At 38.8% G+C, this 19,413-nt stretch overlaps 1 protein-coding gene across 1 annotated transcript in view; it reads right to left on the bottom strand.

The window, feature by feature from the left end:
* Positions 1–1,897: 1,897 nt before the first annotated feature.
* The window catches only part of cbx6b (chromobox homolog 6b), a 30,791-nt gene continuing 13,275 nt past the window's right edge, over positions 1,898–19,413 (bottom strand). Inside the window, exons 6-10 of the mRNA XM_053677046.1 lie at positions 11,599–12,366; positions 9,042–9,294; positions 7,278–7,519; positions 6,095–6,274; positions 1,898–5,400 (exon numbers count right to left, since the gene is read on the bottom strand). Of these exons, the coding sequence (XP_053533021.1) occupies positions 5,167–5,400; positions 6,095–6,274; positions 7,278–7,519; positions 9,042–9,294; positions 11,599–12,366 (1,677 nt within the window). The 3' untranslated portion in view covers positions 1,898–5,166. The remainder of the gene's footprint in view (positions 5,401–6,094; positions 6,275–7,277; positions 7,520–9,041; positions 9,295–11,598; positions 12,367–19,413) is intronic.

Raw genomic sequence — 19,413 nt, 5'->3', positions numbered from 1 at the left:
TTTTACAGCATTACCCCAGTTTCTGTAATGATCATACTGATGGAGAAGATAAATAGAGAAGATAAAAAAGGTGAAAAAAAAGACTTAGACATTGCTTCACTGGATGTAACCGGGAAAAGCTTCTACTACAAATCGTATGAGTCGCAATTATTATTGTCTTCAGTGTAGTTTCTTTTACAAGTTCAAGATACATGTATAAAATGCACCTGAAACACAGTAGAATGGTTAAACCCAGGGGCAGAAGTAACCACAGTATGTCACAAAGGCCATGACTGTGTGGCTCACTGCTTACTCTGAACTGTGGAAGTGTGAATAAAAGCAATATCCTACTGTACAGTTAGATTATTCTATTTAACCACTCCTGCTTGTTCCTTTCACCTTTTAGAAGAAGACACAGAAAGCCAAATAAATCTACTTCATTGCTACAATTAATTTTTCTATTATACATAAACCACTCTCTTAAGACATATTCCTCATGAAATATCACATTGTATTGCAGAGTTTGTAAGTTAATATATGTGTTTTCCAATTTTGCAGAGATATACAGTATGAGTTGTTATCTCCAATAAGATACGTCTAATTTCATCAAGTAATTTGCTAATGGTCTGTCCAATAACATCGCTTTGCTTTGTTTGATGTTATTCATTTTTAACAGTGCAGGAACCTGCCGCGTATCTTGGTAAAAGTATTAAAATGCCTTTCAATTCTAAATATAAAAGTAGAGCCCAAAAGAGAAGAAACTGAAAGGGCAAAACTTTCACGGTTAGATAGGTTGTTTTTTTTTTTTTTTTTTTTTACACACCTAGTTCTTCTAGTGCCTTGTCTTCTTCCTCTACAACAAACTCTGGTTTGTATTTCCTACAGTAAAATTGTTTCAGGATCTGGAATAACCAAGATTGGGGTTAAGAGAGCACTCTGTTTAGCAGCTTAGATTAATCTACTACTTTGTAAGGCTGTTAGTTGGAGTTCATGATCAAGATATGGTCAATCTGCACTCTTTCTGGAAAGCACCTGGTAGGTAATGAGAAACCGTAAGCGCAGAGAGAAAGGTGTCTCATTTGGACTTTGATTAGAAAAGTCAAAAATAGCAAACCTGAGATGCTATGATATCATGGGGGTGTGAAGATAGACTGTTAGACTGAAAGTTTTATATATATATATATATATATATATATATATATATATATATATATATATATATATATATATATAAAGACAGAGAGCATTAGAGATATACACATAGATATATGACAAGCAGCGAGATTTGAGATTCTGATTATTGTAAAAGCGCTGAACCTGCACATCAGTGTTCTGTGAAAATGTATTCCACTATAGTCATTTCTGTCACAGGCTCCATGCAACTCCAATATGTATTATCTAGATTAACCAAATAATTTGTGCTTATTGACAATCTAACAATACGTTGTACCAATTTATGTCAAACAACCAAATGCTTTAAGAATCTGCACTGCATTGCTCATAGATGTGTAGTATCATTCTGAACTTCATTACAGCTCCAGAAGTGGGGGAGTGGAGGATGTGAGAAAGGAAGACAAAAGAGGTAGCAAAAGATAGCTTTGTAAATTTGGATGTCGTGTTATTTAGAACATCTCTGTGATAAAGCTGGTGAAATGAGCACATGTTTTTAGTGTGCATGCCATGTGACCTAAGCCGAGCAAAGTGTTTCATGCTTGTGTTTATTGCTGGGTAGCAAGAGTGGTTGCTAAGTAACGCCAGCAGTTCCACAGGATAAATTGTAAGAAGCAGAGTATATAGCGTGTGTGACACTTTCATTGTTAAGACAGCCAAGGCCATGACAGGAAAGAAAAACAACAAAAAAAAGAGTGAAATAAATTCTGCACCTCATAGTAAAATGTTTTGCAGAGTTAGTCTCGCAATGGGATAACACAGTGAGAGAGTGAGAGATGAGAATGAGAAGAATTTAGGAAAGCAACCAGTTCCAAAGCAGAGTATAGAAAAAAGATCAAAAGCAAAAAGCTTCCGACGCAAGCAACATTTTTCTTTTTAACATGAGCTATTTTTATGTATACACCAAGTACATGACATCACAGTGACCACATAAGTTCAAACTTTAAACAAATAACAGGTACCACGTTAACAGTATCAAACAACTGGACCTTAATGAACTCTAAAGAAGATAAACAGTGGATAGAAATGATAGATCAATAGTTCTTCTCAGTTCAGCTGTCAGATTTTCATCTTTGTGCTACTGCATGCTGCTGCCGTTTTCAAATATCACTCATGAAAATGTGCAAACCAATATTAATATATCTTCTCAGCTTCATGTCCAACTGTAACAGGAACAAATCCATTGTTTGCTGGCGTTTGTGCTCTGTGTTCATTTTCAGTACGGACACCTCAACAGAACCTTTCCACCTCACTTGGTCTCTGTACTCAGAGAATAATAACACACTCTGATATAACACTCTGATCAGATATACATATATACATGAGATACACGGTATATTACATGGTACACTTCTTATGGGGTCTCATTTCATATTGAATGTGATTTTAATCACAGTTATCAAAAGTTAAACATACAGATATCAACAATAACGGCTTAAAGAAATGCAAAACATCATGGATTATGGAATGTTTTATGGACCTTATGGAAGGTCAGGTAGGAAAACAGTTTGAGCCAAGATTTCTCAGAAAATAAAATACAATACTTCCATAAGTGGGTTGAGGTTAACATTCCTCAATCATATAAGTATGTAACTTTCCTATTAGCTTCACTGTATTTACTTAATAAAGAGCAGCTCCAGAGAATTTCATGGAAAAGGATTTTAAAAATGGACATTAAGCTGTATTATATCTTGTTTTAATAATTTAGGATTTTAAACCAAGGTATTGGTCCATTATTAGTGTAGTTTAAAAAACTTAGCCTTAGACGTGAGTCAAAGAATATAACGTCAACTCATCCAGGGTGACATTGGAAGTATTCATTCCCTGGGTATTTTATTCATTCCACACAACTTTGTGCTGTATTGTCAGACACAAACATGCTCAGCTACACTAGACTTGTGAAAGATAACGGGAAATCAGACCTTTTAAATGTTTTGTCAAGGGCAAAGACACAATGTTTGCTATAAAGTCATGATCAGCGGCTGGGAATTAACTGAGTCCATTAATGAATTATTTGAGATGTAAAAATGACCAAAATCTTTATATACAGTGTCCTCCACTAATATTAGCACCCTTGGTAAATATGAGCAAAGAAGGCTGTGAAAATGTGTCTTTATTGTTTAATATTTTGATAAAACAATTCACAATAATACTCTGCTCTCATGGATATGAAACAATTGCAAACACAACATAGGTTTATAAAAAATATCTTTGTTAAATATAGGTGTGTAACAATTATTGGCACCCCTGTGAATTCATATGAGATATTTTCCCATGAAATATTTTGTATAAGTATATTCCCATTGATCTTTTACACATTTTAGTACAGCTGGGTGACTCGGAACAGGAAATTGTTCAACCCTGACTTCCTGTTTCACAGGGGTATAAGACCAAGGAATATAGCTGTGATGTGTGGGAAACCTTTGTTGAGCTTCACAAGATGGGATGTGGCTATAAGAAAATAGCACAAGCGTTGAAAATGCCTATTTCCACCATCAGGGCAATAATTTTGAACTTCCAGTCAAATGGAAATGTTATGAATCAACCTAGAATTGGACGTGTGTCTATATTGTCTCAACGCACTGTGAAGAGGATGGTTTAAGTGGCCAAAAAATCTCCAACAAAAGTTAGTCACCTACATCACCACAAGTTGTTTGGAAGGGTTTCAAGAAAAAATCCTCTACTCTCTTCCAAAAACATACTCAAGCATCTTCAGTTTGCCCGACACTACTGGAACATCAAATGTGATCGATTTCGATGGTCAGATGAAACCAAAATAAAGCTTTTTGGTAATAAACACCAGTGGTGGTTTTGGCGCACACAGAGTGGAAAAATATCTCATGTCCACGATTAAATATGGTGGCTCTTTAATGTTTTGGGGCTGTTTTACTGCCAGATGACCTGGACATTTTGTTAGGATACATGGCATCATGGACTCAATCAAATATCAACAGATATTAAATGAAAACCTAACTGCCTCTGCCAGAAAACTTCAAATGGGCCGTGGTTGGATCTTCCAGCAGGACAATGATCCAAAACATACATCAAAATCAACACAAGAATGGTTTACTGACCACAAAATCAAGATCTTTCCATGGGAATCCCAGTCTCCTAACTTGAACCCCATAGAAAACCTGTTTGGTGAACTGGAGAGGAGAGTCCACCAGCATGGACCTTGAAATGTGAAGGATCTGGAGAGATTCTGTATGGAGGAATGGTCTCAGATCCCTTGCCATGTATTCTCCAACCTCATCAGGCATTATAGAAGAAGACTCAGAGCTGTTATCTTGGCAAAGGGAGGTAGCAGAAAGCATTGACTAAAAGAGTGCCAACAATTGTTGCACACCTATATTTCACAAAAAAAAATTATACATAAACCTGTGTTTTGTTTGCAATTGTTTGATATAGAGTGTCTTTCTTCGAGCGCCCCCTCCCTAGTGATTACTTCAGGGCATCCAGGAGCTGGTGGTGTGGGGTGAACTTGGAGATTTTTTTACATAAATAACCAAATTTGCCAGTAGTTGAACAGGGGATAATGTCCCCTGTCCCCTGTCAGAAATGTATACATTGCATTGCATTTTTACTTTTAATTTTAAATACCTTCATATCTTCCCTTTCTACAGGCATTGCAATCAGGACTAGGTTCTGTTCGTGAGCTGAAGATATTCATTATGTAATATTTGTATCTTCAACATGAAGAATAACAAAAATATAAAGTGCAAGAAATAAACAAACTGATGTAATGCCTGAATGTAACTCAATCAAAGTAAATCAAAGTAAAAAGAAACGAACATGGAATGTTTATCTCACAAGTTCTAAATCCTGTCTCTTTCCCAAAACATAAAAAAAAAACTTTCTGGTAAAAAATAAATAATAACTCACTATTTTCTTCTATTTTGAGTTTAAGTAATTGGTTCAAGCAGACATTGCACACAAGCATTTCCAGTCTCCTTTCAGCTGACCTTGTCTCAGAAACCCACCACCCCAGCCTCTTCTCACATGACCTGATGTAACCCCTCACTGCTGCATGCTAGTGTGATGACTGCAGTGCTCGGCCGGCTGCTTGGTGACCCCTCCGAACACTTCCACCTCGCGGCTGGTCCAAGGGACTACATTACCCAGCATGCCTGTGCTGCAGTGGGCTAGTGCAGAAAGCTCTGCACGAGTCAGCGGCCGGTCCCACACGTTAAACTGAGAGAGGTCACCTATGAGAGCCCGTGATGCCTCGAAACGAAGTCCACCTATTGAACTCTGCATAGAAGAGAAGACAACAGTCAGGATTCTGTTTAAAACCAAGCAACATTTCTTTTGTTCTTTTTGACTTTTTAAAGTTTTATTTAAAGGTTTAAATAGAATTTCAAATCAAATAGCACGGAAATCCTGAGTCATGTCTGCATCCCTGCCCACTTTGCCTGAAGCAAAAATGAACTTTTATGTTTCTCACAATCTAAGTAACATCAGTCAGTTGAAGGATTCCAAGCTCCATCACGTGAACAACCAAAAGACACAAGAAACTTCTCCATGTTCATGGTAACTTGATGAAACATGCCTGTATCAGCTATATCAGCCGACTTTCCTGGAACCTTGAGATTTTCCTATTTCAAATGGCAGGCCAAATTTAGCAGTGTGAAAACAGCAACATATAAAGACTGCAAAACTAAAGCACTAACTAATCACACTCGCTTATAGGTGAAAATGAAATCCAGCTATATCTGTTCTATATATTTTTTTCTATTTTCACTACTGATTGATTTTGTGAAGTTGAGTGAACACCATATGAACACCACTAATTCTGATTAGGAATACAATCCTTCTTTTAAAATGCCTGTAAATCCTCTATACATTAATATATACACCTGCATAGCTCTCATGTCTGGGCATATAACTAACTGTGCAGTTCTCAGCTCAGCTGGTCGTCTTGATCACCAGCCAGCGTATGACTCACCTGTTCCTGGCCCAGGACGAGCGTTCCTCCGGGACGGATGTAGTGGCGGGTTGCCAGGTCCTTCCCCTCACCTTTCAGCTTGCCTCCCACGTAGGCGTGCCACACTCCTCCTCTCCTGTTCCAGCTGACACACACATGCTGCCAAGAAGCCGCCGTCAGGTTCAGATAGAACTGTGCCACCTACAGGAGGAAGGAACAACTCTTGAATATTTCATCAGCATCCTTTCTCTCAACATCGCTTTAGGGTATGCTTAAACTCTCTCATACTGATCTGCTGATCATAACGAGAGGCTAGGGGGCAGAGAGTGAATCTCATGAATGTCAATTATGTTATTATTTTGAAGATGTACAGTCGCAGGGAAGCTCTTACCATTAGCAGAGCTATCAAAGAAAGAACATCATTTTTGAACCGTAATTACCGATTTAAAGGCCAGCAACAACAAGAAAAGGAACGTAAGGAAAAATACAAGCGCGATGCTGTAATCATGAACCAATCATCACAGTAAGAAATGGGTAAACAACCCACTTAATGATGCTGAGTGGGTTTAGACTGTTGTGTAGGCTGTGGGCAAATTGTCAGAACTATACATGTGACATACTCATTCGTACTGATCTGGGATAGCGTGTACTACACACATTACAATACTGGAAGCAACACTAACCATGTAAAACATTTACAATATGTTTCAATAACACTGACTATCATAATTATAATTTTAAATAAAATCGGTAGTTATATAATAGTTATATAAACACACCTACATGTTCTGGGAAGCTTGAATAAATGATAAATTTGTAAACAATTACAAACTGCTACATGTAAAGCAGGATAATCAACAAAGTCTGTCAAGGCTTTTCCAATATACTCTGAAAAAGGTTCAATGTAGAACTATTGAGGGAACCCATTAAGGAACCCATACCGGTTCTATGAAGAATCCTAAAACACAGTTGAAGAACCATTAAAAAAAAACCCTGTATAGACGGTTTAAGCACATCACGGCACATCAGTGGAATATTCTGGAAAACCTTGCTGGTTAGTAAACAGGCTGTGTTGTGTAAGTCTTTGGCAAACATTATAAAATGATGTTTTAATACTAACATAACAGACAACGCATGATTAGACATGTTTTCACATTGACTGAGAGGAAGTGATTGGTCCTGGGAGAAAAAACATGGTTTATACCTCATTTTTGATGATGAGCTCAACAGGACCATGGACTAACTGCTGCAGCATCAGCTCATGAGGGTCCTGTGACACGGCATAAGATACTGCAGTTCCCAGGATGCTCTGTGCAGGTCTGAGCCACATGCAGACAGTAAGGGCGTGGAGTATAGGGATTGCTCGCTTCACCACAGCATACATTGAGCTGGTTCTCAGAGGAAAGGAGAGCCTGTAACCCTCCGGGAACCTGTTCTCAGACTGACCTGAGAAACACACACACACACACACACACACACACACACACCCAAATAATGACTACCAGACAACTATTTATAGAAAGGTTTTCTGCAGTTTTACTATTTAACACTATGAAATAAATATAGATATAAGATTATCTGATGATGAAGTGATGTGTTTATTCATGATGGAATTTCACCCAGGAGACTTTTATTAAGGTTTCTTAATAAGCTGAGCTCCTCACTGCTTCTCTTAAATTCTAAACGAAAAAATGATTCAATCTAAATGAAATTTGAATAGGAATTATTATTGATACATTCTGATATATTTTGATTCAGAAAATAAATAAATAAATAAATAAATAAATAAATAGATAGATAGATAGATAGATAGATAGATAGATAGATAGATAGATAGATAGATAAATAAATAAAACTTCACTATTTACATTTGTTTAAGAAACAAATATGAACTGATCTGAAATTTGGACTGGTAGTGTACATGAAAATAAGCTGGTAGTGTATATGAAAATGTATAAGACTGGTAGTGAATATGAAAATAAGTTACAATTTTATCACATGGTGGAAGATATATGAAACGGCTGAATTATGCACATGCACATGTTACATTTACAAGTTCTTTAATTTATCCTTCTAAGACACAGTATGTCTAGTTCATATTTAAACACTAACTAGGATCCTTAACCACTTCATATCAGTATTTATTTATTGTATTATTGATTATTTATGTTCAGTTTTACAGCATGGGATCTTTATGTCAGAACTAATGAAATGTTTATTGGTGCAACACTACACTCTCTCCTTAGCAAATATGAGCACATCAGTAAATGCAAAATCATTGAAATCAATGAAACTTGATTAAATGTTTTTGGAGGAGTGTGCTTGATGAAGACATGCCCCTTGGTCCTGGCGAAACATTGAACAGATATGCACTCAAACCTTTCAATCAGATGTTGTGATATAAAAACCTTTTCACAAAATGTTTTCCAAAAGTGATCACATTCTGAATATATTTCCAACTTTACGTTTCCAGCTTTAGGGCTGAATACTGTACAAATACAATGAGAAAATCCATCCATTCATCCATTTTCTGTACCGCTAGGGTCACGGGGAGCCTAGAGACTATCCCCAGGGACTTGGGGCACAAGTCAAGGGACACCCTGGACGAGGTACCAACCCATCGCAGGGCACAATCGCACACACTCACACACTCCAGACAATTTGGAAATACCAATCAGCCTACAATGCATGTCTTTGGACTGGGGGAGGAAACCAGAGTACCCAGAGGAAACCCCCAAAGCACAGGGAGAACATGCAAACTCTGCACACACAGGGCAGAGGTGGAAATTGAACTCCCAAACATACTAACCTTTTTGATTTCTCACTTTTACTATTTCTCATTTCTCATCCTTTTCATATAATTCCCTCTCTTTTCACTGATTTATTCTACCCTTCTATCCAACCATTTGTTCATTCACTCAAATAACCATTCCTTTAATCTTCATCTGACTTATTCTCACTCTCTCACCTTGTTCAAGGCTGCTGATTCTTTGGTGGACAGCGTCCAGTCCATGGTCAATGTGCTGCTGATGTTTCTGGGTTTCCTTGCGAAGTGCTTTCCTCTCCTCTTCCAGCACCTGCATCTTCCGCTTCAGCTCCCGCTCCAGATCCTCCACTCTCCTCTGTGCTGCGGCTCCCTGCACCGCGATTGTGCTCGAGACACTGCCTTTGCCTTTCTGCCCCGACTCTGTGTGGTTGTGAGCCAGTGGAGCCATTTCGGCCTACAGGAAAACGTGTGCATTATTAATGAATTTTGAGCAGGGATGCATTGAGTCACACTGAGCACTGAGGTTAGATAATACTGGCTTGTAACTCAGGCTTGTTACTGGATAGATTTTGATCTATTTTTCAACCCAATTCAGATTGAATTTGTCATGTTGTTGTAGTGATGCTGCCTGATGAGACTCAAATCATGCATAGGAATGCAGGACACTGTGGAGCTTGTTTCAAAGAAGGATGACATTATGCCATTAGGTCTGACATAGCACAGCAACAGAAGATTGGACAGGAAGTCAGTATTGGATCAGTTTCACGTCCATACTCAGAGCCTGGTATCAAGATCATATCAAAAATGGGGAAAAGGGGATTAGTACATTTTGGGTGAGCATTTTCACATTTATATTCACGTTCAACCGCATTGCATCATCAGTTTGGACCGTGGACAGCAAGCATAACAGTACTCTACACTGCAGCAGCTACAGAACTCATACATCTTCCGACCCATGCGAGCGAGCAGTATATTAGTGTGGTAAAAATGTTAATAAAACCGATGCTACACTTGTCCTGGCATCCTTACAGTAACCTATAATGTATTACTCCACCATTTTTATTTTTTTTTGCCTCCTACTATCATGCAATGCTCACGTGCAGCTTTTCCATTTATGGCGAGGAACATTATTGACGTTATCGATTTCGAACGAGGTTTAATCACGCAAAAGAGGGGCGTGAGCACGCGCGCGCTGATGACCGTTGCGGCACTCCAGCGATCAAACGTGGAACTGGCGCGAGCGCTCGTGCTGCAGCCAATCAGAGCAGCGCGTTTCTAGCGCAGAGCCGTAAATCACCGCGGCCACGACGCGCGAGCGGAGCAGAAATGAGGTGCTGGGGAGCGGCGGGGAGGAGAACTTAAAGAAGAAGAAGGGGGAAAAAAAGCGTGATTATCTGCACAGCACGAGATCGCATATCTGTATCCTACTACTGCTCTGCTGAACTCTCTCTGTGTATGTGTGCGCGTGCGTGTGCGTCTGTGTATGTGCGCGTGCGCGTGCGTGTATAAATGCCGGCGCTCTGACAAATTGTCCGATCTATCGTGGGTTCCTGCGTAGGCGCACTTCACTGTTGCGCGCTCATAAAATTCATGATGCTTCAGTAGGGTGAAAGAGGTGCTAAGAAGAACACAACGCAGAAGCATCACTTCTTCACATAATGTAATGCGAGACATTTTCTGGGAATAAGACAAACTATCAAAACATGCCACCTGTTGTATCACGATGGGAGCATTCTCTGACAAGAGCATGTATACTTACAAAAAATGCTACCTGTAGTTCTATACTGGAAACATAAATAGCACAAAATACTTGCAATATTGTTTTACACAGCTCTGTAAGTGCATGCTACAGTAGGAGAGTATAGACAATTCGGTGTGCTTATTATTATTATTATTATTATTATTATTATTATTATTATTATTATTTTACATATTATTTGGGACAGTATGCTGTATAGGACATTACAGATACTTATCCAGTGCCCATGTTACTATATTCTTTTCTTTTCCCATAGCCAGAATTTCATTATTGTCTTTTTATATAAGTACATTATAATATATTATATATACACAACAGCGTCTTTGCATTTTTCTCTTTCAGTCCACCCCTTACAGAATTAATTATTTATATTTTACAGTATTGCAATTCTATATTATAATTATTAGATCTTAACGCCTACTGAACATGAATGAATTATTTAAAAAAGAAAAAAAAGAAATTCTGTATATAATACATTAAATACATGATTATATGCCTGTAGGCTACACTTAGGCGACATATAGGCCACATAGACTAGGCTGTTTGCATTCATGAATATTGAATAGAGGATATACATTTTAGTACTAAAATGTCTAGCATTTACTTTAAAAATGTCTGGTAACATGCCTCCTCCATTCTTCTATAAGGGTTCTTTGAAGGGTAACTTTCTAAAAGGGTTCTACTTTAAGATTCCCTTTAAGGGACCTTCTACTCTTCCATAATCTTTAAGGGACCCTCCATACTCTTCAGGGTGCTAGATAACACACACACACATATATATATACACATATATACATATTATATATATATATATATATATATATATATATATATATATATATATATATATATATATATATATATATATATATATAATGTTTAAGGTAAATGCTACATCGAGTTTATTCAGTGTAACTGCTGTTATGTGTTTACCATCTTGGTCTTTTGAAATAATTTGTGAAACACACCCCACCAGGAACAGCTTGTTTGTCTGTGTACCTCCAGTTTCTCGATGCGCTCCTTCATGTGCATGATGGCTCTTTCCAGTTCCCGGACGGTGAGTGCAGGCGGTCCTGCGTCGTCCTGCATCATGAGTCCGTCTCTGCTGTCCCTCCTCCCAGCCCGTAAGCCCTCGCTCCTGTGTGTGCCGCTCTCGCAGACAGAGAGTCTCCCGGTGAGCTCGCGGATAGTGCGCTGCTCGGCGCGGATCTCTTCCTCCTGCTGCTCCACGGTGCGCCTGAGCTCTTCTGCTGTGGTGCGGAGATCCCCCGACTGATCCCCCGCATACACAGACTGATCGTCCGCCTGGAAGCCTTTCGGTCTGCACTCTCCAGCCGGAACCGGAGTACAGATCAGCCTGCTGACTGTTACCACCTGCTGCTCCCCGCCATCGCCTCCTGTTCTCACACCGGTGATCCCGTAGAAGGTTGGAGACTCCGGGCTGTTTCTCTCTCCGCTGCCATGGAGCGCGTCCATCGGTCCTGCCCGGGCCACGGAGCCTGATGGAAAGGTGAGGACACTCGAACCCGCAGTCAGGGACTGATTATCGGCGAGAGGCTGTGCGGCGGTCGAGGCGGCGGCTGCGGGAGAGGGAGAGCCGCCGTGCACCGCGGCGATGATGCAGATTACGGCTCCGACAAATGCCACCATCCCGGCGGCCAAGATCACAACAATGAACTTCAGGGTGGCGGTTTGAGCAGGCGGTGAAGATGAGAAACGGATAAAAAAATAAAAAAGGAAGAAGAAAAAAACCCCCACAGTATTAATTCACCGATTACTCCTGTGATCTTCAGCTATACAGTGTTAATATGGCAGCAGATCAGTAGCAGATTCTCTTCCCTAATGATGCCACCAGTGTTTTCAGTGTAGTCTACTCTCACCCTGAAGCCCCGCCCCCTCTGTCTGCTTCACTGCTCCGCAAATCTCTTTACGCACTAGCCTACAGAAACGTGTTTCAGACTAGTGCGCCACTTCACGTACACTTTTAATATGCTCAGGGGGCGTAGTTTGTGGTTAGTGTGTGTGTGTGTGTGTGTGTGTGTGTGTGTGTGTGTGAATCTAGCAATCCCCCCCCCCTCCATATTCATACCATGATTACATGAAAATATATGTAAAAAAAAAAAAAAAAAAAAAAAATTTTTAATTTTTTAACTATATTTTTTGTTGCGAATTGAATGCGAGTTTGTCATAATAAAAAAATCAGACAAAAATACTTAAATCCATCTCCATTGCACAAATTGGTAACGCTATTCCACTATTCTTTAGCACTTTCACCAGCACAGGGCTGACTGAGCTTTATGATGCTGTTTGACAGGGCAGCCCAGGCAGCACCTCTCATAATGAAGAGAAGTGCTGTCCAGCAGAGTGTTTTGCACTGCTGGTCAAAGAGGGACAGAAAAAAAAGAATGAAATATGCACTGAGAAGCCAGAGAAGGTATGATATGAAGGTGTAATCTAGCTAACGACACTCCACATTGCAGTTCAGCCATAACAATCAATATAACAAAGTTTGTGCAAACAGCCTTCTGTTATGTTAGCTTTTTGAATTTTATTTTTTTTAAATAGTTCCCATAATTATCAACAGCATGATTATTCACACTGGAAGAGTTATAGTTAAGCAGTATCACAGGAGCAAGAGTGTCGTTTTCCAGAACATAATGTTAAGTGACATACAATACACAATATTTTTGCTATTTTACAAAAGAAAATAGTTCCTAACAAAGCCAGGTCAGGACCGTTGAGCAACACATTCTGGTGATTGTTTCATTCCTGAATTAATCTGCGTTTTTAAACCAATCAGCTAAATGAACGATTCAAATGACTCACTCATTAACGGACGCTTTTAATTTCATATTTAACCTATACTTTCTTTAAAAAAAAACAAAAAAACAACATTTTCACAGCTATGATATTAGACTTTGATAAAAAATGATGCATAAATTTAACAAAGCTATGTGGTCTATAAGCTTTGAACATGATTTTATTTCAGATTCAAGCAGGGTAGAGCAGTCATGAGGGAGAGGAGGAAAAGTTGATCAGGTAAAGATGATATATATAAAAAAAAAACAGTATAGGAATTTTTTTTTATTTGTATCATGATTTTCAAAAGCAGCTTTACATAACGTTAGGCTATACTTTAATGTCTTAAAATGTTTTAAAGACTCCAGTATACAGCTTTATAGTAAGTCAAGTTCATTTTAAAGTTGTCAATAGAAACAGCCATTTGTTGTTGTTGTTGTTTTGGCTTATGTGTATCACAGTGAGGAACAGGCTGCTGTTTCAAATGAGCAGGTAAGAAAACAGGGACAGGTATGGAAATATTGATGAATGTTTGATAATATACAATACACATCTTTAAGAGTATACATCGTTAAGATATTTATTTTTCATTATTGAGGTTTATTTGGTCAAATAAAAAAAATAAAATAATAGTATAAACAAAAATGTGTAATAAATAGCCAAATAGAAAAAAAAAATGATTAGAGTAGACGGTAGCCAACGTAGTTTGATATTTTGCTAGTTTTTGCTGTTTTAGTTGTATGTCTTAGGGGATTTGTTCGTATATCAGGTCCGAGGTGAAAGTAGCAGGAGATTTGACCAAAAGAAAGAACTAGAGAAAGAACATCTGGTCAGCTAAAGGCAAACCAACACTACTGAAAGGACCAATGGAGATGTTAAAGGTGTCAATAAAACTAGCTAAAACTGTGTAATGTGTATATATCACAGTGAGGGACAGGGTGAGGACGGGAACCAAGCAGCAATTTCAGATGAGCAGGTACGAATTAAGCATATTTATGTGATAGGGAAGAGTTTTTGAAATGATAAACTGTATGCAATTTACAAGTTGCTACTCTATACAATAGGGAGTTGGTTATTTGGTGTGTAACAGTGTTCTCTTGTCATGTCAGTTTCAGGGTAAAGCTAATGTTAGGGATCAGCTGAACACAGGCAACAGGGACAGCAAAGGATTTAAAGATTCAGAAACCAACACTTGCTTAAAGCACATCCCGCACATCCCGAGCTCAAGTTTATAGTAGTAGAGAGTAGAGCAAACTAAGTGTTACATTTTCAGATGGAAACATGGTTTCAGATGTCCCCCTGGCTGCACTACAGTGCCACTTTAAAAGAGGTTTTATGCTTTTATTGTGCAAAAGTTCTCTCAAAGAAAATAATGCTTGCTTCTAAGTTAGATCCTGCCTTTGTGAGTAGATCTGGCTTTAGGAACTGGAAAAAGGCAGTTGAAAAGTTTACAGCCCATGCTAAATGTCACTCCCACTGCCATGCAACAACTGTGTATGCTCAGGAAACAACATAGCTTCACGACTCTCCTCAGTTGTTTCTAGACAACAGGAGGAAGCAAGAAATATATTGTTAAAATATGTAGGATATGTTCAGTATTTGGCTTGACAAGATATTGCATTGAGAGGTCATGATGAAGAGAAGGGAATTTTTCCCAACTTCTAAAATGCAAGGCAACAGTTGATCCAGCCCGTCACAAGTGGCTAGCACAAAAGCATAATTAATATTATAAAAGCATAAGTAATACAAGCATAATAATGACATCATCACAGGAATAGCCGATACAATTAAATCCCTTCCAGTCACTCAGTTCGCCTCAATTGTTGATGGAACTCAAGATGTCTCAGGCACAAAGCAAGAGTCTGTTTGTCTTCGTTATGCTGACCACGACTTGATTCCTCATGAGGAATTAATTGGATTTTACGCAGTGACAGAAACTACAAGAGAAAGTTTTGCAAAAATGGCAATAGATGTATTATCTATTGCCACTATAAGCCTCACTGCGCAGCTCCATGCTGGGACCCATTCTCGGCCTCACTGCGCATCTCCATGCTGGGGCCCATTCTCGGCCTCACTGCACATCTCCATGCTGGGGCCCATGCTGTCCCTCTACAGGCCTCACTGCGCAGCTCCATGCTAGGGCCCATGCTGTCCCTCTATAGGCCTCACTGCGCAGCTCCATGCTGGGGCCCACTATAGGCCAGTATGTTTGGCAAATACTCTGGCGCACAGTTGACGTAATTAGGAAGAAACAGCCTTTATCTTTATATGTGCACTGGGGAGCTCACTGTGTAAACCTAGTTACTCAAAAGGCATGCACAACTTCAAAACTGCTGAGAGATTGTCTTGATTAGGTGCATCAGCTAGGAAGTCTATGTAGCCTATGTGGTAAATTCAAAGAAAAGTTTAACCAGATTGCTATGTCAGATCATGGTATCTCAAGCACTGTAAAATTTCTCTGTCCAACACGATGGACAGTACGACATCAAGCCATAATATCTGGTCCCAAGCAGTATGATTCGGTACTCATGTCCTTAGAGAAAATGTCAAACAGCAATGCTCCTAGTGCAGCCACAGCCAATGGATTGCACCAGCGGTTTCTCAATGGCAAGCCCTTACTGGGTCTTGTGTGGGCAGGAACTGTGATTAGAGAGTTGGAATGTTTGAATACTTCTTTCCAAAGAAAAACACAAACTATCTCTGGCATGAAAGTTGCTGTTTCTTGTGTTCAGGCTGTTTTGAAAGGCATAAGAAATGAAGAAGCCTTTCAAAGTCTTTTTGAGCAAGCAACTGTGATTGTGAATTCTGTAAATGTAGAGGCTATCAAAGTCCCAGAACTAAGACAACCACCTAAGCGTTTTAGGGTAGAAGCAAGCACATACGGCAAATAAACGGCAATATAGCATTACAGAGATGAGTTTAATTGGGCGCTTGATGTTGTTGAGGCAGAGCTCAATGAACGTTTTCAGCGGGAAGATATACTGACCCTGCAGAAACTAGAGAACACTCTGCTCACTGGATAAATTGATTCAGTGTGTAGTGAGTATCCTGAGATCAACAGCCAGTTGCTTGTAGTTCAGTGAACATGTTTAGACATGGATCCAGTATGGAGGCAGCAAACAAAGTTTGTCAGTGAAAGTCCGTGACCTTTTCAGTGAAGTGGAAACTCTGGTCAGGTTGCTCCTGGTTGTACCAGTCTCATCTTCTGAAGCAGAAAGGAGCTTTAGTGCCCTTAGATAGTTGAAAACCTGGCTACGCTCAAGTATGTCACAAAAGAGACAAAATTATGTGACAGTTTTCATGTCCACCAAGAGAAGTTGGAACTCTTAGATAAGAAGTTGGTGAGCTTACAATTTGTTGCTGGTTGTGAGACGCAAGCAGAACTGTAGAATCATATTCACTGTTCTGTAAATATGTGTAAGTGTATCCTAATCCCAAGTGTACAGTTGTTACAATCGGTATTGTAAAAAGCGCCATATTAAGTTAACTTGACAGTTGTGCAAGAGCTGACTACTGTATGTGTTTCCCTTTCAAAAGGACTACAGTGGCATGTAAAAGACAGATAGATAGATAGATAGATAGATAGATAGATAAGCAGAGAGAAATTATCCAATAACACTGCACATATAACAAAGCTTATTGTTGAAAATGTATTTATTATTTTTCTTATTTAAAAAAATATCTGGAAGCATACCCACACTTCAACCCCACCAATGTTCAAACTAAATCTACGCCCTTGATTATACTCCTTACTGCGCTAAAATTCCAGGGCAGTATACCATAACAATAAACATTGAGACCATGTTGTTGAGCCACACATGATTTTATGGAGATGCCAGTGATCCTGACCCTTTCTGCTCTAAAGACCTGCCTGATGCCCTGCTTCTGGATGGAGCTCTCATCAACTGGAGGCTACATCCTGGAGATTGCTTAGCATGGTGCCACTTGGACTGCAATTACCATGTGCAGTTTTGCACTCAGGTCTCCTTTGGTGAAGAGTGGATTAGTTCAATAAACAGACTTCATGTAATAACCATAACGAACTTTCTTTTACTTTCACACTATCCGTTGTTACCCAGATGAGGACAGGTTCCCTTCTGAGTCTGGTTCCTCTCAAGGTTTCTTCCTCATTTCATCTTAGGGAGTTTTTCCTTGCCACCGTCACCACCGGCTTGCTCAATAGGGATAAATTCACACACTTAAAATCTGTATCGTGTGTTTATATATTTCTGTAAAGCTGCTTTGCGACAATGTCCATTGTTAAAAGCGCTATACAAATCAAATTGAATTGAATTGTTTCATCTGACATGGTAAGCTTAACTTCAATGAGCTCTTATTGTTTCACAAAGCCTACAGCAGTCAAGTCCAGAATTATTGGAATGAGCAAAAAATGAACATAACATGCTTAAATATACATCTCGATTTCTGCTGAGGCGCACAGATGGTAAGGTCAGAATTTGGTGCCAAAAACACGAATCCATGAACCCAACCTGTCTTGTGTCTGTACTAACTGCCCCTGTAACAGGATTTTAGCTCAGTGGTATTCCTAGATCTTGAACTATTGAGCTAGTAACCCTCAACTGCTCAGTTGTATGAATGAGATAAATGTAAATCACTCTGTATAAGGATGTCTGCTAAATATCATAAATGTAAATATGTTTTTGATCAAAACTATAAAACAACAGTCTAAATTGCTCTGTATAAAGGCATCTGCTAACTGCTGTAAATATAAAAGTCAATGGCAAAAACAGAATTTCTGGAGAAATTTAAATATGCTTTCAGACTTTTACAAAATACATGTTTTTGAGAGTATTTTTTTATTTTAAAAAGAAATGTCATACAAATTGTACAGTATATATCATTAGATAAAAGGCAAGTATTTATTATTATTATTATTATTATTATTATTATTATTATTATTATTATTATTTTTACTATTTTTATCTGGAAAATTTCAATGATATTTATTTTGAACAATAAAATTGTACCAGGGTGCCAATAAATTTGGAGGTGACTACATAAATGTAAACTGTAATGTACTCAGTCATTACTGAGTACTAAAAAACAATTCTTTGAAATTATATATATTACGATTTATGCCAATTTTAGGCTAGAATCCATTAAAAAAAAGAAAGAAGCTATATCCGTACTTGCGTTGTAGGATTAGGTTTAGGGTTCAGTTAGGATTGCATTAGGATTAGAATTAGGATTAGGATTATATAATGTGGCATCAATTAATATCCCATTATTTTATTAATTGTAAAATCCTGCACGTTTACAAATAAAGCCAGCAAAAGGTGCAAAAGGTTTGGATGTAAACTCTTCTGGCGGCACTGCTGATGTGATCACTCCATCTTGACACACTGCTGAAGAAAACAGAGGAGTGAATGATGGAAAAAAAGACGAACGCATTGAGAGAGAGAGAGAGAGAGAGAGAGAGAGAGAGAGAGAGAGAGAGAGAGAGAGAGAGAGAGAACAAAAGAGTGTGTGAGAGAGAACGAGAGGGAGAGAGAGAGGGAGTAATAAATCAAACTTGGTTCTCTGCAGCACAAATTCTCTTAATCAGTTCCTTTTTCAGTCGGGGCTAAGACACTTATTCATCACTTCACACACAACCTCATTGTCAAGGAAACTAGATCTCACAGAGCAGAAGGTCTATTTTCAGCAATCCCAGTGCACTGGCAAGCTTTAATTATGCTGGCTTTAATAGCTTCCCGAAAGCCATCATTTCAACATGCTACACTCTTAAACATATAAAAGTCACTTATAACATTCATCTGAATTCTTGTGACCGGTGAATCCTTAAATCACTTGTGATGGTCATGAATCCTCTCTCATTTAAAAAAAAGCATATGAAACAGAAACGAGCTTATTCCTCTGTACAGGAGCATCTGTGGAACATTAACGTTCAACTGGTGGGAGGAAATGAGCAGACGCCCCAGGCTAGAAGCTGTTTTCTCTTTGCATGCTGGAGGTTTAGTGCCATCTAGTGTCCAGCTAAATAACAATATCCTC

Source organism: Ictalurus punctatus, chromosome 2 (assembly GCF_001660625.3).
Source record: "Ictalurus punctatus breed USDA103 chromosome 2, Coco_2.0, whole genome shotgun sequence".
In the NCBI taxonomy this organism is placed as follows: Eukaryota; Metazoa; Chordata; class Actinopteri; order Siluriformes; family Ictaluridae; genus Ictalurus; species Ictalurus punctatus.
Note: the sequence above shows the minus strand (reverse complement) of the source record. Positions and strands in the feature narration are given on the sequence as shown.